Source organism: Ascaphus truei, chromosome 6 (assembly GCF_040206685.1).
Source record: "Ascaphus truei isolate aAscTru1 chromosome 6, aAscTru1.hap1, whole genome shotgun sequence".
Lineage (NCBI taxonomy): Eukaryota > Metazoa > Chordata > Amphibia > Anura > Ascaphidae > Ascaphus > Ascaphus truei.
The window spans coordinates 97,460,571-97,484,078 of NC_134488.1; the positions used below are offsets into that span (position 1 = coordinate 97,460,571).

Genomic DNA, 23,508 nt, shown 5'->3' on the forward strand with positions numbered 1-23,508 from the left:
ATATATATATATCTTAGGTATTTTTCCGTACAAAAAGGTTCAGCGGTTGCAGGGTTGCTAAGAAACAATAAAGTTTTAAGAAGAACAATCACAACATACACATACACAGAGATACACACCCAGAGATACACACACACAGATACACAAACACACAAGAGAAACAAGGTGTCGCCATAAAGCCTGCACCCGCTGAGCCAACAGGGGGGAGAGCTTGGGCAGGAGTCCCATGCCCGGCGAGGGATCGTCTGGTCGGTGCTGGAAGTAGCCATCCTCCTCCCCCTGCTGGTGCATTCCTCCCACGCCGGAAAAAGGGGCTGGCCAGAAGACCCCGTGGCACCGAAGGCTCCCCCACGGTAAAGTGTGAGGCAGGTGGGTTATTGTGAGGGAGTGGGCTTATGTGGGGCTATTGTGGGGAGGGGGCTTATGTGGGCCTATTGTCGGGGAGAGGGGCTGTTGTGGGGCTATTGTGGTGAAGGGGGGCTGGTGTGGAGCTATTGTGGGGGAGAGTGGCTGGTGTGAGCCTATAGTGGGGGAGAAGGGCGGGTGTGGGGCTATTGTGTGTGGGAGGGTAATATTATTAAACATATTAATATTCACTTATTTCAAGATATTAATCTTAAGGTGTGGGAAAAGATTAATCATTTATAGACACACAAAAATATTTGGGAGACTAAATACTTCCTTGTCAACAATTACCATTGATTACAAATTGGCATTTATTATGATATATCTGACCCAAGTGGTCAAGGTGGTTGTGAAGAGTTCTCTTTCTTTCCTTGCTTGCAGTACATTTCCAGGTCCTTTGTTCACTATAGGGTTAAACATCTAGAATATATACATATATACTTTTTTATTTTTTCCCAACCCATTAAGGACCAGGCAGTAATAAAAATTGTCATTTCTAATATCCATATTAGGGTTCACATATTGTAATGTGGTTATACAATACCAATGTCGTTCAGTGGACTATGACCTCTCATATTAGTATAATAAATAAATTGGAAACATGATCTATTACATTGTCCAGCTAGTACCTTACAGGTTAAATTTTGACTTGGACGCTTTTAAGTTCGTCTTACCTCGCAGTTGGACATGAACTAATTGGCTCAGACTCCACCTATTGTAGGCTGGGGGATGAACCCTTGATACTCCTCCTGAGAGTATTTAAAGATCACCGATGGGATCATACTCCTATCCCTCCTCCCCCTGATGAAGCATGGTGAACACGTGAAACGTGCGTCGGGAACGTAGGGCGTCACGGCAGTGACGTCACTCGAAGTGGCGACATCCTACTACTCGATTTACGAGCAGGCTTGTTTTGTGCAGCAGCATATATCTCTGATTATTGCCAATGTTTATTTCTGCTCAGGAGACCCAGTTACAACACAATTTACCTGACAGTGCTATTTGCAAAAACCGCATTTGTCCAGTGTTGTTTTAGCTCATGTCTGTGAAGGTTTTTTATACATGCCAACACCAAAGGATCATTGTATCGACATATATTACACCTCACAGTACAACAAGTGCTCCTAGATACACATTGATAGTTTATGCATATATTTTGGTATTTTCGGATGTACTATCACTTTATAAGCCTAACCTCTGATTGAACCTACAGAATATATGTAATTATTTTTACAATTAGAGAATCGTAGCTTATATTTGGATGTTAAGATATGAATATATAGAGACACTAGTCAATTATACTTACCCTATCTCTGCAAATATCTATTCATATCAGCCACAATAGTATGGGGATTTTTAATAATGTATCTGTGTTTTTAACAATCTATGTAGAAGTAATAAAGTTTTATTATTTTTTATTTCCTCTGTGATTCTGGGATACTTACCAGTTTTTGCAGTATTACATTGCAGGACCATTTATGGCCATCAGTAGATTATGTATAATTTTGAGTGCTGTATATACAGTAGGGGGAAATCTTTCTGATCAATCTCTTGATCAACACGGTTAATAAACAATCAAGTGTAAAATATCTCATTTGATATATATCTATATATGTGCACAATTGTACAGCAATCTTGTGAAAGCGTTATTAACATGTATAAATACACTGACTCATTGCTGTGGGTTTTTTGCACATATATTATATGTAAAACTTGAATAATTTGGTAATTATACCTTGTGATTATCACAAGAGGTTATGATTATATCATGTCATGATATCCTCAGAAACTAGCCTAACAATTTAATGTTTTAATTCTTAATATTTTTTCAACATCATATATATACACACATACATATATATATATATATATATATATATATATATATATATATATATATATATATACACACATACATCTTAATATATAAAATCCAAAGGTTGGTACTAGCTGCGGTGAATCTGATTGGTCCTCAGCCTGTGGCCAATCAGATTGGTGGGTGTGACGTCACCCAACTGCCACTCTCTTCCCCTCGGCTCGCGCCACACACACCACACACACACACACCACACACACACCACACACACGGCGCTCATCTCTCCGCTCCCTCCCCTCATCTCTCCCCTCCCTCCGCTGATCTCCATTTCCGGCGGGGGAACAGGCAGCGGCCAGGCAGGCTGCAGCTGCCTCGCGTCATCTCTCCCCTCCTTCCGCTCATCTCTCCCCTCCCTCCGCTCACCTCTCCCTCTCCGCTGATCTCCATCCCCGGCGAGGGAACAGGCAGCGGCCAGGCAGGCTGCAGCTGCCTCGCGTCATCTCTCCCCTCCTTCCGCTCATCTCTCCCCTCCCTCCGCTCATCTCTCCCCTCCCTCCGCTCACCTCTCCCTCCGCTCATCTCCATCCCCGGCGGGGGAACAGGCAGCGGCCAGGCAGGCTGCAGCTGCCTCGCGGCGTCTAAGATGGCGGCGGCCGGAAAAACCCCCTTCCTCCCTCGCGGCGCCTAAGATGGCGGCGTCCGGAAGGACCCCCTTCCTGCCGCGCGGCGCCGAGTGAGAAGATGGCGACGACCGGAAGTAGAGGTAGGTGTCGCTCTAGGTGACGTGTGTGTGTGTGTGACACTGTGTGTGTGTGTGTGTGTGTGTGTCGCCCCCCCCTGCCTTTCACAACCCCCCCTGCCTTTCACGCCCCCCCCCCCTGCCTTTCACGCCCCCCCCCCTGCCTTTCACGCCCCCCCTGCCTTTCACGCCCCCCCTGCCTTTCACGCCCCCCCTGCCTTTCACGCCCCCCCTGCCTTTCACGCCCCCCTTGCCTTTCACGCCCCCCCCCGCCTTTCACGCCCCCCCTGCCTTTCACGCCCCCCCCCTGCCTTTCACGCCCCCCCCCGCCTTTCACGCCCCCCCCCCTGCCTTTCACGCCCCCCCCCTGCCTTTCACGCCCCCCCCCTGCCTTTCACGCCCCCCCCCCTGCCTTTCACGCCCCCCCCTGCCTTTCACGCCCCCCAGCAGCAGACCAGAGCAGTTTTGGAGCATGAGTTACACTCATACAATGCCTGTAACACTCGGATTTTTGTGAGTTTTGAATTGTCTTGTCCAAATTTTATTACATTTTTTATACTTAATCACACAAGGATCGGGCGCTGTTTCTTCTCTTTTTCTGTTAGCTGATGTCAAAGGAGGTTGTTGTGCCCAAGAAGAAAGTGGTCAGTATCCAGGTACACAGTTTGTGTTGACCAATACAGGTCACATTATTGAATTGTATTTATATTTATACCATTTGGACATTTTCTATTCGTTATATTATAAGATTCATTTTATGTTTATATATATTTTTGTGGCATTTTTTATGTATTTTTTTCACATGAGCACTTATTTGGGCTCTTACAATTGTGTCATTTTACAATGCTAGTATTGTTGAAAATTTTACCAAATAGGTTTATATGTATAATACTATCATAGCCACTTTTCTCTTGCTTTGCACAACAAAGCGCAGTCGTTAATTTTATATATATATATATATATATATATATATATATATATATATATATTTAATTAATAACCTTTAAGATCTGCTACAAAGGGGTATGTTACGCTAGGTACAGCTACAGCAGCGGCAGCTCTTATTCGAGCAAAAGCCGCTGGCTGTATGCGGCTGGGAAGCGGGTAGCCGCGGCGCGTGGCGGCGCACTGTGACGTCACAGTCACACGCGCGCCCGGCTTCCCCGTCTTCCCCGTCTTCCGCAGGCTTCCCCGACACCCCTGGAGATGAAATTAAGGTAAGCGGGGTTGCGGGGAAGCAGAGGGGCAGAGCAGAAGCCGGGCTCGGGGTCCGGAAGGAGAGTAAATTGCGCGCGAGGTGGAGGGGGTGTGCATGTGGGAAACGCGGCGGCGCGCGGTTATTACTGGCGGCAGCTGGGGTAGATCCCGGCATGCCGCCGGCATTTAGTGCGATAAAGTATGTCGCTACTGTAGTTACAGCTGAATTTTTTAAAGAAAATCCTCGCAAAACTCTTTACATGCTGCTTGAAGAAAAAAAAACAATTCCAGAATATTGGAGGAATGCCACAATTACACTCATCCACAAGAAAGGAGACAAAGCAAACCTCAAGAACTACATGTCAATCATTTAAAGAATTCTTGAAGACATTGCATTGGGTAGAAAAAGGAATCAAAATCAATGGTGAATACTTTAGTTACCTACGATTTGTAGATTACATAGTTACTTTTGCCACAAGTCCAGAAGACTTGCAACAATAGATTAATCGAACTTAAAGCTAATTGGTAGGTGGCTTCCATGTGAATGCTCAACAAATGTGTCAACACTACAAAGATCTAAATATATCTGTAGCACTGTTTCCCGCCCCACAGCTTCTGCTACCTAAAGTGTGGTATGATAAACTGTTAGTGTCAGGAGATCTGAGCTGTCTGCGGTGATATGGAGATCAGGACAGGCTTTTGGATATCATCTGTAGTTCTTTCCTTTTGGTGTTCAGCGCCTCCAGCTTCATGAGGATCTGGTAGTACCAGAGACAGTCCTCTCTGAAGCACGAGTCATACACACTATGCACTGACTCAATCCAGTCTGGTGTATGATTAACAAAGGGGCTTTATTTAGCAGTCACTGTATCAGATCTTTACAGTGGTGCATGGGTTCAGAGGGTTCCAACCTCTGGATGGTCTTTGACCCCATTAGTATGGGGTCATCTTCCAGATCAGATCTTCTCTCAGTCCCCAGGGCTGAGAGTGGGCCCTCTCATCCCACCATGGGAGAGCCCTCTGCTTCTGTTCGCCTCAGATCCAGGAACAGGGCTAATTAGTTTTGGCTATATCTCTCATTCAGGAAGCAGAAGGGGCGGGCTCATGGTCTATCCCTATCCCTGATAGGCTTACACAGGCCATGAGTCACCACCACACACCTGTCCATCAGAGAAGAGTACAAGGGGGATCTGTAAGAGGACATTGTGACGATGGGGAGGATTTGGCCTGGGATTAAAGGGGTTACACCCCATTTGGCCATCCCCTGACCTCACCAGGGAGACAAGGGGTTAACTGAGCTGAGGTCCAGAAATGTGATTTAACCCTTGTTATAACATGAAAATGTATATCCCCCTGTTCCCATGTTTTATTGTTATATCAGTGTCTGCATCACACACACACTAGGATCCATCCGGGAGTACAAGGGTTAATAGTTCTTTAATGATTATAGCCCTTTGTGTAATTTTCCCGCCTTTTCAGGCACCATTTTGCAGGGTCCCATAGGCCGCCATTAGGGCTCAATGCATTCTAATGGCGAATCTTGCTGTTTTGGTCCTGTTTCCTGTGAAGACCAGCAGATGGCGTCCGAGAGGAGGAGCGGCGGTTTCCCATTGTAAGTCAATGGGCCCATTGACTTCAATGAAGATTCCTCGAAGGAGCTTTCCAGGAACGAGTTGGCTGCCGTCCAAACCGCAAAACCGCAAAGCGGATACTTTTTCTAAATGAGAGCTTTGATCACTTATTAGCCAAGTTCAACGACAAGTGGCGTGGGAATAAACAGTTCTAGAGCACCTAGAAATAAAATTATTTTTGCCCCTAGTTCCTATGCCTCCCCCCACTCGACCATCACCGGGTCCCCGAATCCTGGACCCCCGATAAGGGTCGAACTGAGAAGAGCGGGTCGCGCCATAGGTTCCAATGGCGGCGGCAGAAACAGCTCAAGAAAACGGCTAAGTGTGAAAAGCTGAAATTTAGGAATCCATAGCTCCGGTTCCGGAGGGTCCAGAGGGCCAGGGTTTGGGTTACCTGTAGTCACTGCTCCGGCATTGCTGCAGAACCATCCTTGACCCTCTTGGACCAACCCGACGGAGTATGGACCCCCTTGAAAGTTCGGGACTTTTCCCATAGACTTCAATGGCGGCCAATTTCCATTGACCGGCTATGGCGGAAAACCCCCATTGACTTCAACAGCGGCGTGGCCCCGTTGAAAGTCTATGGCGGCGGATTCCCATAGCCGCCAACGGCGGCGGTTTGCCATTGAAAGTCTATGGCGGCGAAGCCCGTTGTTTTCAATGGGGATTTAGTGAAAAAACGTGATTTAATTTACAGCGGAGATTTTTGTATTAAAATGAGAAACGGTTTTAAGTGTATTTGTGTAACTCCGGTTCCAATGGTCGTAGCAAGTCGCAAGTTGGACCCTAGGGTGTCCCAGTTCCGGCATTGAGAACTGGGAAGTTTGGACCCGCTGGACCCAACGGAACCGGATATTTTAATATGGTTGTGTATTATCTTTAATACTGTGTTCCAAGGTATGGGCAGAAACCAGAGGAAATTCCCTTGGCCATAAGGTAGCAGATGGCCAAGGAAGCGTCCCAATGTCTAGAATTTAAGTGCTGTTCAAAGGAGTTTATCACCTACACTGTTTACAGGAGGGCGGAGATGACTCAAACCAGAGCAGACTATAAGTGTCCCATTTCACACCTTACAACAAAGGGTTTCCTGCCAGAAATTCCGTTTAGTAGACTGGCTGGCATTCCTGATGCAAATGTGGGGCTGCAGAAATGAGACCCCAGAGTCCAACTGAGCATGTGCCAACTAGCTGGGGGCATGTATCAAAATGTGTTCCCATGTTAGTGAGTGGCTACAGGTAATTGAAAACCAATCACCTGTACTTAATGTTAAGGATAGGGTTACAAAAGGTTTATAAACGGGTGTCCACCCTTTTTCCTGTGTTGTTCTTCTATACCATCTTGATTGCTGAGAGAAATGCTATGCAATGTCTGCATGCAAGGCCTTTTCATGGCTTTTTGTGTCTTGGGATAATGAAGATTTGCTGTATGAACTGCCAGTCCAAATGTGACTGTTTCATTTCCATCTTTAAGTAAGTGTCTATATTTTGCCTGTTATTTGTATAATCTGTTGTGTTCACCTTTATCAAGGAATAAATTATATTTTATCATATCTAAGTCTCGTCCCAGTTCAACCCAGTTATATATATATTATTATATTATATATATTTGGTGTAAATTGCAGCCTGTCATAAAGTCACCGTCACAGACATTTGCAGAGGTACACAATGGAGACTGTTGTAAGGTGAAATTAAAACAGGGCTTTATTGTGCCTGTCACTTTAAACACAGCAAAAAATCAACATAAGCGAAATAGTGAGCCAAACAAAACCTGCTCCACTTTGGCATATATGTATCCTTATATTCCAGCCCCTTTTAACTGGGTGGCTACCCAAACTATTCATGAGCCCAAGTCAAATAGATATATAGATATATATAGACAACAGTCATTGGAAAATAAAGTTTTATACGAAAAGTCTTATCTGTTAGCTGGGCTGCTGTAGGGGAAGCTTCTCTGCTCTCTTGGATCCGCACCCGTGTGTGCTAAGGCAATCTCCGGGCTCCAGGTTAGAATCTTGTCCCCTTTTGTCTTGTGGTCAGCTTGTCGCTCAAGACATCTGTCCTTCCTTGGTTCAGCCCAGTTGTGGACTAAGGAATCTATGCTCTGTCTCCTAGTTCAGCTCAGGTGAGAGCTAAGGAGTCTCTCTTCCTGTCTCAGAGGCAGGCTTTTTCTACCACCTGTAATCAGCCAGGTGGTGTTAGTTAATTGCCTACCAGCAGTTAACCACCACACTGCTGGATTAGAGGCACATTTGTGAACGGGGATAAGTCCCCTGTTACAGGATCACTAGCCCACAGAACCGTTACTGCCTGCAGCTAGCAGGGACTTACATAACAGGGGGAAAGACAGGTAGAAAGAGACATACCCTGTTACATATGGAATAGAACTAAAAAAAAGTTTAGGACCATGTCTACCTTGGCCAGTATGTATCAACGGATATGACCCTTTGCAATTAAACCAATAGGAGAATGCAGAGGGGATGGAGCATATTTGAAAGAAACGAGACAATGTTTAAATGGAATCTTCCACTGTGCATAAAAAGGAAAGCATTAGACTAGTGCAGGGGAGCTCAAACTTTTGATGTTGCACCCCCCTGTCTTGGCTGCCCCAGTGCTCGCCCCCCTCTCGGTCTTGGAGCTGCGTCATATGACGCTGCGGGATCATGTGACGTCACGTGACCCGCGGCCTCATTTGAGGCGTGCGACGTCACATGACCCCGCTGCGTCATTTGACACCGCATTGCCATGGCGACGCGTCACACAGCCGCTTGAATCACAGTAAGTTGGGAGTTGCAGATACCTCACGCGAACCCCTGGCATTTAATTTAAATGCCTTGGGGTAGAGCGCGGGGCCTCTGCAACCGCTGCGTCCCCCACCCCCTCAGTTTGCGCACCCCTGGACTAGTGTATACTGCCTGTGATCATGTATGGCTGTGAAACTTCAACATAAGATAAGAGACTTCAGAAAATTCATTCAACTCAAAGAAATATGGAGAGGTGTATGCTGGGTATTACCCGAAGAGACGGGAAAAAGAATGAATGGGTTAAAAGCAAACAAAAAAGTCTGTGACATCACAAAAGCGAGTGCAATACTTACCATTGCTGGTAGAATCCTAGTTTTGGGACATACTACTATATTTGTCAACTTCGTGGGGTTGAGGACCTTCAGGCAGCAGCTTGCAGGGACAGCTCACATTTAGAATTGTAGATATTAATGTTGATTGCATATTGAGTGTATAAATATATTATATATTGCATAAGTGGTGGTTTATTTTGTGCATTCTTTGTTTCATACATATACTATGTTTTGTGCATTCGTATATATATATATAACAAAGAATGCACAAAACATAGTATATGTATGAAACAAAGAATGCACAAAATAAACCACCACTTGTGCAATATACTGTATAATATATTTATACACTCAATATGCAATCAACATTAATATCTACAATTCTAAATGTGAGCTGTCCCTGCAAGCTGCTGCCTGAAGGTCCTCAACCCCACAAAGTTGAAAAATAGAATAGTATGTCCCAAAAATAGGATTCTCCCAGCAATCCTATTTGATATATATATATAGTGCAGAATAAATGAGTTCTTCAGTATTAGGTGATACCTTATTTATTGGACTAACAATTTATGTCATAGGACAAGCTTTCGAGAGTTATCCTCTCTTCTTCAGGTCAAGCAATACTCTGCTTTATATATATATATATATATATATATATATATATATATATATATATATATATATATATATATATATATATATATGTAGCGGTCATGTAAAATGCCTACAGTCATCTCTCCTGCTGGCAGTAAGGCCTGGTAAGTGTGGGCATGCCAGCAGTAATCATGGAGGTTTTCCCTCACACCCTGGTGGGGTGCTCTGTGTATGGCTGGGACTGGTCACATGCTCTGACTCCATGGTTAGTGATGTCAGAGGTGTGTCAGCCTCAGAAGCTTACATAAGGCACAGCACTGTGTTCTAAAGTTAGTTGCTGGAAAGTTCTACCTGAGTGCTGAAAGAGTTCTGTCAGTTATGTTATAGTAACTCCATGGGAGGCTGTGTCCAGGGACCTGGCACAGGACAGTGATTCCTGTGGGAATAGTGAATCCCTGATCTAGGTGACCTACCTAACTAAAGGGAGCACTGGCGAGATGAGCGGCTGAAGATACTCCTTGTGGAGGGCAGCTGCCCTGCCGTGTCAATAAAGATGAGTTCAGCCAGAAACCCTCTCGTGTATCTATCTGGAATGAGTGTACAGAGAGGAGCACCACGGAGGAGTTCCTCGCCAGGATCATCCCCTTGCGGACGCAGGGACCCTGGTGAGGTGGAGGCGCTGCACTGGAACTAGGTGAGACTCAGCACACTACCTCAGCTGCCTGTCTGACGGGTCCTCCCCACACACCATCATGCGGGAGACTCAGGAGTCCTGTAGCCAACAGGTGCACCATCAGGCATATCTACACTGTAATGGGGTCCGGTTAGACCACAGGGGCCAATGTGAGATTGGGTGGGTCAGGCCGGGCCAGAAAAACCGTTACATTTGGAGGCGAGCTGCTGAGATCAGATCCGTCAACAGGACAGGCTTTTAGCTAGGTCACTTGGAAACAGGGAGAAGTGTCTGCTGCCACTTTGTGCTGCGTAGGGACGGACCTAGGGGTAGTCAGGGGGCTGACGGGATATTGTCAGTTCGCAGGGACAACCTAGGGGCCTGAAGGGAGTGAGGGGTCTGGAGCGGGCTATAGCTGACCGAGTCACCTTGAGGCAGTGCTAGTTGGTAGGATGCCAGAAGGGACAGCCTGTTAACTTGGTCAGGAGTCCTGGAGAGGGTCTGCGCTAGGCTGACCAAGACAGGTAGACGCCCCAAGTACTGCATGGCAGAGCCAGCCAGAGTACCTAGCCATTCCAGACACTCACCGTAGGGAGCACAGACTGGGAGGAAGGAGTCACAGCAGACACTGAGAGAGTGAGCCTAGCCTGAGGTAGTGAAACACTGGGTCACACCTAGATAAGGTACACATGTGGTGGTGCATCTGAGCTAATCTTTATTGTACCGGTGTGGTGGCTGCCCCGCAGAGTGGAGCCTCATGTACGACAACTGTTATGAGAGAGTGGAGGATCCGCGTGGCGCGGAGAACGTAAAATGGCGGACAGAGGCTGATGGGGAGGGCACCCGTGGCGTGCAACCCACTGAAGAGCAGACTGTCGCTGAATTGTCCTTAACGAGTTTGCTCTGGAGCGGAGCAAAGGCCGTAGCTGCCCCGTTTTTATCCTGCCTGGGACAGCGAGGGGCCACCCTTGAAGAGTGTGAAGAAATTGTTATAATTGGGGGAGAACCCCGTGAGAGCGAACGAATGGACTTTTTGGGCGCCAAAACCAACCAAAATGGCGGTTCCCGCTTGCTAGGGAAACCGCATGGGACAGTTGCAGAAAAAATGGCTGCTGCAGGACTTGCACAGAGCTGGCCGGGAATGGCGCGAACAGCAGAGCCCCGCCCCGATGGGGGGCATGGCGCGAAAGCTATGGCTGCGCCGGGATGGACAGTGACTAATTCAGCCCCTGTGCTGAGTCAACCGCTTAGTCTATGGGACCCTCCCCTGATTTCTACCAGGGGGAGTGACTTTCAATTATGGCCTGTGGGAATGCACCCACTGGGCCCAGGGACTGATATCCAGACGGCGCCACTACAAAAAGTAGTTCCGGCCGTGGAGGTGATTTGCAAGCAAAGGTACCTTGTGCAAAAAGCTGCTGCAAGGAGAAGGCGGGAACTAGCCGCGGGAAAAGACTCCAGCTCTGGGGAGGAGACTGGCGCGAAAACGCAGACCGCGCCCACCAGGACTGAGAGAGGTGCGGCCTTAATTAGGGGGCATGATATTCCCCTGTGGGACCCGCCCATTATTGCAACCCCTGGGGGCGGGTTCCAACTCTGTCAGAGAAAGGAGAAGCCGAAGCAGGGAGTGGCGGATCCAGCAACTTCCACCAGTCAGTTGCGAGGAACCACAGAGAAGGAGAGACCTGTACAGGAAGTGACTCCTGTACAAAGAATGGCCTGCTCCTCCACTGTGGGCACTATGGTCTCCACCCAGCCCTACTCAGTGCCCGGCGGGGTGCTGGTGGTGGGGGTGGCCAATACTGAGACGGTGGTCGGGCTTTGCCTACAATGCGGGCTGCCCGGAGGTACTGTGAATACGGTGGCACGTTGCCCTCATTGCGGGACTTTGTATCTGTGGCCTATGCCCACGTTCATCCCAATACAGCCTGCTGACCCCCCGGTGGATGTGACACGGCGCTCTGCTGAGTCCCCGGGCGCGCTATGGATCAACCGCGCGAGTCCCGGAGACAGGGGACTGGAGCCGGTCAAGTCGGCTGGGTCACTGGCCATTGAGGCGGCTGGATTAAACCCCGCGACAGGGGCAAAGAGACTTTCACCCCGCCCCGAGACCCCTAGGTCGGGGCGAGGGGACTACTCTGATGAGGACCTCCGTGAGCTGGCGGTAGCGAAAACGGAGCGGAAAAGACAGACGGGAAGAACGACGCCCCGTGGGGTGAGTGACCGGATGTCCCCCGCAGATCGGCGATCCGACCGACGGAGTCCTGCCACCCCAGGACATGGCGGAGATGGGAGAGAGACGCCTACACCCCTGCGGACGGGTAAGCCAAGCAGCGCTATTACTTACCTGGTTGCAGCAGACGGCATAGAGCTGGAAGGGCCGCGCCAGGCTTCAGGCGCACGTGGAGGGACGGCATCACTTCCGGTGGCGACGGCGGAGCAACCGGATGTCGTCGTGGAAGAAGAGATCCCGCATGGGGGTCCCACGCGAGATGGCGACGCTTCCGGTTCCGGGGAGGACGTCACTTCCGGTGGCGACGGCGGAACCCAGGAAGGGGAAGCAGCGACGCTTCGGCGATTGGGGGAAGGTCCCCGACCGCTCGTATTGCCCAGAAAATGGAGAGACGGTTTCAGGACTGATGAGGGCGAGGAGACATCTTCCTTGGACCGGTCCACGGACAGTCAAGAGCGGGTAATAACCCCGTGGGGTCCTGTTCCATGCCCCTATACCCAACCCCATGCCCTAGCTAATGCCCCTACCCCTATCACACGGTCACCGGGTTCACCGCCCAGCTTGGAACTTGTGGACATACCTTTGGGGGGGGAGGAAAAACGGACTGGGGAGAGGCAGCTCAGTGGAGCTACGGAAGGCGATTCACGGGGAGGGGGAGAATTGAGGGTGGCGGATACAGCACCCCAACCGGCAGTAAAGGCTCCGGGGTCCTCGAGGTGGTTCAACTCGCGATCCACAAGGTCGTCAGGGGTATTTTCATTTGACGACGACCGGGAACCAGGGCCTAATCCCTTTAAGGAGACCCGGTGGTGGGCTCCGTTATTTGAGGGGTACTCCGCATGGATGGACCGTACTCGGTTCCTCATCCGGCGGGAGGACGTGGTGGATTTCTGGTGGAGAGAGGGAGAGTTCACACCCGAGCAGAGGGATAGGGAATTACAGGAGAGGTGGTTCCAGCTGGAGCGTAGAGACATAGCGCCCATGGGTCCTGACACACTGTCAGATCCAGTAGATTCTGATGAGCCCCTATCATGGGTGTTACCTGGGAGGGCAGGTAATGCTGATCTGACCAGGGTCAGTAGGGCGGAGGGGGCTATAATAGTCAAGTATAAAAAATCCCATGGGTTGGAGTATCCCTATGTTCCGGAGCCCCTGATGGATGAAATTGAGGACAATAGGGAAAAGTGGCTCCAAGAGACTATAGAGCTGTATTTAGTCAATAGGGGGAGCGCCATTGTAGGTAAGAAGGCGGAAGAAAGGATAGACACCCTGATGCGAGTGTGGAGCATAGGGAGAAATGTTCACAAACATAGGGTGACCTATGTGCCAGAGAGAGGATCGCCTAGGCATTATTATGTCACGGTCCTGGATATGGGTAACCGGGAAGTGAGGAAACCTGACCCAGATCACTATTATTAAGGGGGTACTGAGACATTACGCGGGTTCGTGGCTGCTGGTCGGGGCGGGCTTGGCGGAATGTACTGAAGTCATGTTTACAATATGCTGAAAATTTGTATGGATGTTAACCTAATTATGTTTCTGTTGCAGTGCTTCCTGGCAAGAGGTATCTAAATTTAGGTCCCAGCGAGGACGATGGGATTCACCAGGGGGAGAATGTAGCGGTCATGTAAAATGCCTACAGTCATCTCTCCTGCTGGCAGTAAGGCCTGGTAAGTGTGGGCATGCCAGCAGTAATCATGGAGGTTTTCCCTCACACCCTGGTGGGGTGCTCTGTGTATGGCTGGGACTGGTCACATGCTCTGACTTCATGGTTAGTGATGTCAGAGGTGTGTCAGCCTCAGAAGCTTATATAAGGCACAGCACTGTGTTCTAAAGTTAGTTGCTGGAAAGTTCTACCTGAGTGCTGAAAGAGTTCTGTCAGTTATGTTATAGTAACTCCATGGGAGGCTGTGTCCAGGGACCTGGCACAGGACAGTGATTCCTGTGGGAATAGTGAATCCCTGATCTAGGTGACCTACCTAACTAAAGGGAGCACTGGCGAGATGAGCGGCTGAAGATACTCCTTGTGGAGGGCAGCTGCCCTGCCGTGTCAATAAAGATGAGTTCAGCCAGAAACCCTCTCGTGTATCTATCTGGAATGAGTGTACAGAGAGGAGCACCACGGAGGAGTTCCTCGCCAGGATCATCCCCTTGCGGACGCAGGGACCCTGGTGAGGTGGAGGCGCTGCACTGGAACTAGGTGAGACTCAGCACACTACCTCAGCTGCCTGTCTGACGGGTCCTCCCCACACACCATCATGCGGGAGACTCAGGAGTCCTGTAGCCAACAGGTGCACCATCAGGCATATCTACACTGTAATGGGGTCCGGTTAGACCACAGGGGCCAATGTGAGATTGGGTGGGTCAGGCCGGGCCAGAAAAACCGTTACATATATATATATAATCAAAAAATAAATAGATGATACCGTTCTGTGGCTAACGAAATGCTTTTATTTGTGCGAGCTTTCGAGATACACTGTTCTCTTCTTCCGGCGATGTTACAATGAATGAAGCATGGATTACTTAAAAACAGTGTCTCTTGGAATGTTATCTGTGCTGTTCCTTCCCCCGGTGTGGATGTGTTTTATGGCTAGAGGTGTCAAAGGGTAACTGAAGGCAAGTGAGGAAAGAGTGTGTATGTGTATCAGTGTGAATAAAAATGAATGGAGAGCCCACAGTATAAACAGTGCTCTACACAAGGTGTGTGTGGAGTGAGAGGGATATAAATGGTGTGGGTGGGTGTGGAAATGTGAGAGTTTGTAGCACAACTAAAAGTGTGTGTGGATACTATGTGGTCCCCATATATATAAACCATAATACTGAGTTAAGTTATGGTGAGTAAAAAAAGTGACAAAAACCCTCCACAGGAAAGCAAATATGCAAATATAGCTGTATGCTCATCTGCATGTCTTTAACCCTGGCTGTGCTCAAAGCTGTGACCATGCAGCAAGCTTAAGCCTATAGGGAACCATGTTAAAAATGGTTATTGAGGCAAAAAGTGACACTGTGTGCTCATTTGCATGTCATTTCCCAGAATCCCTTGCTGCAGTGGAAGTGCTGTATGCTGGGTGATAATGGGGAAAGGCGGGGTTGCAGACCTGCCCAAGACATGCAGATGAGCATACAGCTATATTTGCATATATATATATATATGTATACTGATAATTGCACATTTATTATGAGTATCTTAAAAATGATCACACATATTTAAACATACCAAAATTCTTTACGTAAATATCAAAATTCCTATCATAATATATGTGTGATGGTGCTCGTCTCTGATCATTAAGCGGACCAGCATGGCTGAGGTAGGGATGCAAATGAACCGACCAGAGCCCAGGGACAGAGTCCTGTAAGAGTATCCGTAGTCGGTAAGCAGGCAGAAGGTCAGGGCTGGCGGCAGTGGTGCAGAATCCAAGCAACAGGCAAAGGGTCAGGGCAGGCAGCAAGGTTGGGGTCACAGTCCGGGGTCAGCAACAGGAATTCGAAATGAACAGGGAAGCCACAGGGACAGGCTAGCCACAGGGACTGGCAAGCAACACAGAAGGCTCAGGCACTAGAAGGCTCGGGAACTAGAGCCCAAGGCGGCCAGGAACAAAGGGAAACATATACAATGCTCAGGGCAGGGCTGGAAGTCACTGGCTGCTATTTAAACCCTTGAACAGGTGCAGCCAATATAGCAGGCTGCCAGTAAACAAAATGTTCACAGCATCCAGGTAAGGGCAGGTTCCAGCCAAAGCCTGGACTGGAACCCTTACAATATGTAATCAATAAATCACAATAAATATCTACCTATTTAACAAAACATCCCACTTACTGTATAAATCTGCATCTAAACTGCCCTAAGGGGAATTTGAGCAAATTTAAGAAAATGTATTGATGTCCACAATAATCTGATCAAAGAAAAAATCTTTGAACAGTCTGACAGGGACGGGTGCTCAAAGAATTCGGACTGGGCACATTTTGCACCACAATTTAGCTCACTTTGGCCATCTATATGGTTCATTTCTAGAGTAATGTATATCCCACAGAAAGAGGTTCTGACACGAGGCAAAACACATCACGAGCAATGCACACTTTCTTCATTCTGTGATCTCACTTCTCTCCATGTTATGTCACCTTTTCTTTTGTAGGATTGCATCTCTCACTTGTTTTTCACATACAGAGAGAGTACATCTCTCTATTGTCTTTGCAACTCTAGCATTCCTATCAGGTTGTGCTTTAATTCCGATGGAGATACACAGCGGAGCCTTCATGAACTCATAGCATTTTATTGTGTCAACTATAAGGCCTATGTATATAAAAAACAATCTGCTTTTTAAATTTTTTTCTTCCTTCAAAAAAATGTATTAAGCCAATCAACATATTGAATATATAGGGGCCTATGCTAATAGCCATAAATCATCTTGCTGGGCCTGTTACATCACCAGTTTGGTCAGCATAGTCATCACGGTATTCAGAAACATTCTGAAGACCAGCGATAGTTAAATGCCCAAAACTTGCGAGAAGCAGCAATGTGATATTCGCCTCTCTCAAAAGGCCTCATTTGTCTACCTGCAGCAATCTACTGCGATCTAGCCTAAGCATATCTTGCCAGCGATTGCAGGGTTGTAATAACTATTTGAATACAAGTGTATGTGAGCAGGGGTCTCCAGAGCAGAACCGCGTTGATTTCAGGTCCGGGGACCCCCTGCCTCCCGAGATACAAGCCCCGTTATGGGGTGCCGGTATCTCCTATGCATTTAAATGCACAGGAGATACCGGCACCCCCCTAACGGGACCTGTATCTTGGGAAGCAAGGGGTCCCTGGACCTGAAATCAACGCGGATCTGCTCCGGAGACCCCTGCTCACATACACTTGTATGAAAATTATAATTAAAACAGCTACATTACCTTAGCGGCTAGCTGCTAAGGCAATGAGGGGGTTCAACTGCAATAGCTTGTTTATTGGGGAAAGAGGGGGTGGATGAAGGGGGCGGTAGCCCGAGGGTGGGTGGTTAGGCCTGCCGGAATGTTGCGGGAGGAGTTAACCCCTTCACTACCATAGTGGTGGGTACCGCTATGGTAATGAAGGGGTTAACCAGTCCCGCTACCCCCCCGGAAAGCCTAAACACCCACCCTTCTTGCTACTATCCCCTTCACCCATACCCTCAACTCCCAATAAACAAAAATAAACACAGAAACCCTACTACCCACATCCACTACCACCCCCCTCCCCTCAACACATACAGTACAGTAATGGGCAAAATTACTATTATCCAGATATGGATAATAGCTCATTTGCCCATTCAAAATCAAACATTTGCCAACCAGTATAGATAAAGTAAATAAAAGATTCTTCTTACCCCTGCCATCATGAATGGCATCCTTGTCACCATACTTCAGGTCCATGTCCTCTGTTGGCAAGAGTACAAGAAAAAATATAATAATAGCTAATGGCCCCTAACCCCTTAATTACCTTAGCGATTAATAACCGTTATAGTAATTAAGGGGGTTAACCCACCCTCACCTACTACCCACCCGGGAGGCCTAACCACCCACCCTGGCTCAAGTATCCCCACTCTCTACCCATTGACTGGCACAGTGGTACATCATAGCCATATAATATGGGCATGATAAGTCCCTATAGCAGTCAATAGCCAACCTACTAAAACAATCAAGCATAACAATATACAACAATTAAAGAAATAAACAAGTGCCTAAACACCACAAGAATAAATGACCTAAAAAGCCTCAACTACACATAAATAAAATTATTCTAACACCAAAACAATAAAAATGATGTTATTCCAAAATAGAATACAATTAAAGAAACACCTAACCAAAAAAAACAAGAAATAAAGCCTATCCTAAAATGTACTAAAAACAAGCCATCCAAATAACAAACAATTTAGTGAAAACAATAAACAGAAATAGAAAAAATAACAATCAATTGTAAACAAGCATTTGCCAAAAAATGCATTGCCTGTTACTGTGTTTATCTGTACCCGAAAGGGGCACAGATTAATACAGTAGCAGTCAATGGGCATTCAAAAACATAAAAATAAATACAATAAAAAACATTTACATACATTCAATATTTATCTTACCTTTAGAAGTCTTCACCCTCCGAATCCCGGCGTTTCAGGAAGCTCTCAACCCGGGACGTCATCCACTGCAATCCAACTCCATCCTCCTTGAAGATCAGCATCAGGTACAAAAATCTTCTTTCTTCCATCTTCCATCTCCTTCTATTTTATTCTGTCATTCTTTTCTTCTATGTTCTTTTCTTTCAATCCAAACCAATCCAATCCAAATATGTGACGTCATATTTTAGGGTCAGATGGTACAGCTCCAATCAGATTGGACGCTTTATCATGTGACCATCTTTTTTTTTTTAAAGGATGTAACGTCATCTCAAAGGGAGGTACGTCATATCCTTAAAAGCACATGTCTCATATCACATGGTATTACAGCCAATGGGATTGAAGACAATCCCATTGGTTCATGTACCATGTGATATGTTCCATGAGTCAAAAGGATGAGACATCACTTTAAGGGTCACATCCTTTAAACTAATGTAACATATCATACATACAGCATCCATTGGGATTGGAGCTGTACCATCTGACCCTAAAATGTGACATCCCAGGCCCTATATAAGACCTGTTCCATCTCAGTTTAGCTCAAGATGTCGACGTGTCAACCTCCGTTTTGGATTTACAATGGGGTTTGGATTGAAAAAGAACAACATAGAAGAAAAGAATGACAGATGAAAATATGAGAAATTAGATGGAAGAAAGAAGATTTTTGTACCTGATGCTGTGTAAGGGTTCCGGTCCTGGCTTTGGCTGGAACTCACGCTTGCAAGGCTATAGAGCTTCCAGGCAAAGTCCTCCCTGTACTTGGCAAATGCAATCACCTGGTTCTGGACTCACACTGCAGTCTGCTTGATGCTGCCTCCTATGCAGCTCTGCCCCCATTGGCTGCCTGTACTATTTAGCTTCAGCCCTTCCATCAGGATGTGGCTGAGCATAATCCTTTCTTCCTGTGACTGTGCTTGCCACAAACACCTCTGCTTGGCCCGTCTTGGCCTTCCTGTGTTGAAGCCCCTGTGCTGAAGCTTCCTGTGTCGTGGAGCCTCCTCTGTCCTGAGCCCGCTCCTGTGCTGAAGCTTCCTGTGTCCAGGAGCCTCCTCCGTCCAGAGGCCGTTTCTGTGCTGAAGCTTCCTTCTTCAAGACTTCGCCTTCATTATGCTGCAGCATCTAAGCTGAAGCGTCTACACCTAAGCCTTCCCTGTTCCTGAGGACTTCCTGTGCTAAATCACCTGCGATGGATCCCCTGCGCTGTAGGAGTTCTGTCCCAGAGACAGTCTACGCTGAAGCTTTTCGCTGAAGCACCTACGCTAAAGCTCTTCACTGAAGCCTTCCTGATGCCGACCCCAGCCTGTGACCTCGACAATCCTCCTGTGCCGCCTGCCTTGACCTCAGCCTGTGACCTCGACCTACGCTCCTGTGCCGCCTGCCTTGACCCCAGCCTGGATACTGTTAACCCTGCCTTCTCCAACCCAGACCCGGCTATCAACGCGATGGGACCCCCCAATCTGGACCCGGCTTAGTGGTCTAAGGTCGGTATTTATCTACCCCCACCTCAGCCCCGTGGTCTGGTCCAGGTTTGTGGTGAGCACGTCCGTTACATGCTGATCTTCAAGGAGGATGGAGTTGGATTGCAGTGGATGATGTCATGGGCTGAGAGCTTCCTGAAACGCCGTGAACGGAGGGTGAAGATTTCTAAAAGATAAGATAAATATTGAATGTATGTCATTGTCTTTCAGGTTTTTTTATTGTATTAATTTTCATGTTTTTGATTGCCCATTGACTGCTAATGTATTAATCTGTGCCCCTTTAGGGTACAGATAAATAGTGACTGGCAATGCAGTTTTTAAGCAAATGCTTGTTTACAATTTGTTATTTTTTCTATTCCTGTTTGTTTTCACTAAATTGTTTGGTATTTGGATGGCTTGTTTTTAGTACATTTTAGGATTGCTTAGCGGTTTTATATATTTAATTGTTTTGTTGTTAGCTGTATAATTTCTTTCATTAATTTGTTGGCTAGTGGTTTAATTTCTTTAATTGGTTTGTTGAATAGGTGTTTATTTAATTGTATTCTTATGTTTTGGAATAACATAATTTTAATTCTTTTGCTGTTTTGGTGATTGATTTTATCGATGTGTACTTTCGGCTTTTAAGTTCTTTTATTGTTGGGGTGTTCAGGTGTTTGTATACTTTTATTATTGTGTATGTTTGGCCTTAATGATTATTATTAGGTTAACCATTGACTGCTATAATGGCTTATCATGCCCATTATCAGTGGTTGACAAATCACCAAAAAATCTACTCGCCACACAAAAAAATCTACTCGCCACCTAGTACCAAACGTGTGCTGCTTGGGCCAATATTTACTCGCCCGGGGGTTAAATCCACTTGCCCGGGGCGAGCAAATGTATAGGTTTGTCGAACACTGCCCATTATTATATGGGAATGATGTACCACTGTGCCAATCAATGGTTAGAGGCGGGGTATAGTGGCCCTTGGGTGGGTGGTTAGGCCTCCCGTGTGGGTAGCGGGGGACAGGGGCTAACCCTTTAGTTACTATAGTCGTTATTAATCGCTAACTCTTGCTGCCAACGGAGGACATGGACCTGCATTATGTTGACGAGGACGCCCTTCAGAATGGCAGGGGTAAGTAGAAAGTTGTAATTACTTTATTTATGCTGACTGGCTAATGTTTGATTTTGAATGGGCAAATTAGCTATTATCCATATCTGGATCATAGTAATTTTGTCAGACAAAACAAGAAACATAAAACTATTAAGGGCACTCAGCTAATAACGTAAAGATAACTATATTAAAATATAGTTTCATATCAACCAAGATAATAAAAGAATGGGTTTAAAACAACTTAGATGCAACCGTGATCCTAGTGAAAGTCCATACAGAGTGACCTTCCTCCTCCTACACCCCCCACTCAAGCTGTTGGTGACTACCATTTAATGAACCCCTCTGGCAGTTCTGATTATGAACTCATGTGGGGACATAATGGTTAAATACTGTATATAGGTACTATTGTATACACAACCAAAGCCGGTGTTTTTTCAGTTATTACTTCCTAATTTGGATGCCACTCTGGTTGTTTAAAGACTACTATTGTAATACTCTGCTTTATACTGTACAAGCTGCCATTCATACACTGTTACTAGCGTATAAGTCACTCTATACAGAGTTATACAACTGGAAAATACTTGGCGCATAAACTTTTCAAATTAAGATAATACAATTATGGGCATATATCGGTATACTGTGGTTTCTGAGAACAAAGCATAGGAATACTTGGATAAAAAAAAATAACAATTTATTAAAATACACAGTAATTATAGACAATATTAGTCAACTAAACCTGAACCTTGATTAAGCTTAATCAATATTGTGGATTGAAATGATTATCCAGACTGTTGTCCAGATAGACCTAACTAAACACTGTATCAAAAAACAAACATATAATAAAAAATGAAAAAAATAGATTGTCATCCAATATTGTTGGTAATTTTCTTCCCAATTATTTGGGGGTGTAGTCCTTATATACTATAATTGATGGAATATTGTACACTTCCAAAAGATCTTGGATCCAGTGTACATCTGCGTTGCCCCAAGGGTGGACAGCCTGATGAGGCTCCCCAAGAACTGCTCTCCTCTGCACAGGACCAGCGTGCTAAGGGTTAACATGTGCTTGTACTTTGTGGAACGTCAAGCCCACCCACTGGAATGTTATTAACCCAGTGTACACCTGCGTTACCCCAAAGGCGGACAGCCTTTGGCGCAACCGAAGGGCAGCCAAAGGGTGTGAGCCGTTTGCTGCCGTTCGCTGATGTTCGGTGATGTTAAAGCTGCTCTATTTCAATCTGAAACTCATAAGCCAACAAGGAATGTAACTGTTTTCAAAGCACCGTACTACAGATCCCCCGACTCTGAAAAGTTTAAATCTCCCATCCAACTAATGTACGATGCAGAATTGCTCTAGTTAGCCCAATTGTCACAATACCACACACTATTTTTGAATAACATTGGGTGCCTCAACGTAGGAATATTTTGCTATTTCTGTCTGTAGCATAGAAAAGTTTACTCACCATGGTTGCTCTTGGCAGACTTCACTGGGTTGTAAAGGTTTTTTGGTGGACGTGATGGCCCATTATCATGTGATCCTGAACTCAGAGTTGTGCTATTGTTCCTTTCTGTTTGGTTCCCTGGAACAGACTGGTGTCTGAGAATGTCCACAAGAGCTCTGAAAAAATGACAGCAACAAACATAGCAAACTCACACAATACAAATGACTGCAATGAGATAATCACACTCCAAAGGCTACGGGATAAAGAGTAGATTTGCTAAAAAGCATCGGCAGTTTGCATCATGGCATTAACCCATGACAACATGGGCATTTATTACCGCAGGATTCGCAAAAGCTAATATACTGTAGGCCCAAATCTACAAAGCTCTGTTAAGTCACTTAATGTTGTGTTAACCTAACTTGTCAAGTTAAGACTAACATTTTGCCAACATAACTATAACAGCCGTTAGTGATGAATGACATACGTTATACCGATATTTAGCATTACTCACATCCAGACTCAGAAATAGGGCTTTTTCAGGGTCTGGATGTGTATAACACAACATTTAAGTATGATTTAACAGCTTTTTTTCTGACATTATTTCCCTCTGCTCTCTTTCTCAATTTGAGTTAAAGACCTATTTCAGGGTTTGGGCTGGAGTAACGCTAAGGCATACTTAACATCCCGTTATTGGCACATAACGGAACATTATGCTACAATAACATGACATTAAGCCTATGCTGAAGCAACGTAGAACGTTGTTTTTGCATATAGTTAGCTTTGATTAGCGTTAGTTCCTGTTTTAGGTCACGTTATGAGCCCCGATTTCTCAGAGCTTTACGGATCTAGCCTATAGTATTATTATTATTCTCCTGAACATAAGTATTCTTTTTTTTTAAATATGTAAAAAAAAAAAGATATGATAATATGCTACACATGAGCTATATCATTTAAATAACACTGGGGGGAAATGCTATGCTACTCTATCCAAATGAGGTGTTTTCTGACCA

At 46.1% G+C, this 23,508-nt stretch overlaps 1 protein-coding gene across 5 annotated transcripts in view; it reads right to left on the minus strand.

Annotated features, from left to right (window-relative positions):
• SHISA7 (shisa family member 7) overlaps nt 1-23,508 on the minus strand; it is a 178,065-nt gene that overhangs the window by 50,929 nt on the left and 103,628 nt on the right. For 3 of the 5 annotated variants that reach the window (XM_075605297.1, XM_075605294.1, XM_075605295.1), the window contains exons 3-4: nt 22,520-22,674; nt 17,703-17,753 (exon numbers count right to left, since the gene is read on the minus strand). In XM_075605297.1, coding sequence (XP_075461412.1) covers nt 17,703-17,753; nt 22,520-22,674 — 206 coding nt within the window. The remainder of the gene's footprint in view (nt 1-17,702; nt 17,754-22,519; nt 22,675-23,508) is intronic. The other 2 variants (XM_075605298.1, XM_075605296.1) reach the window with 1 other exon arrangement.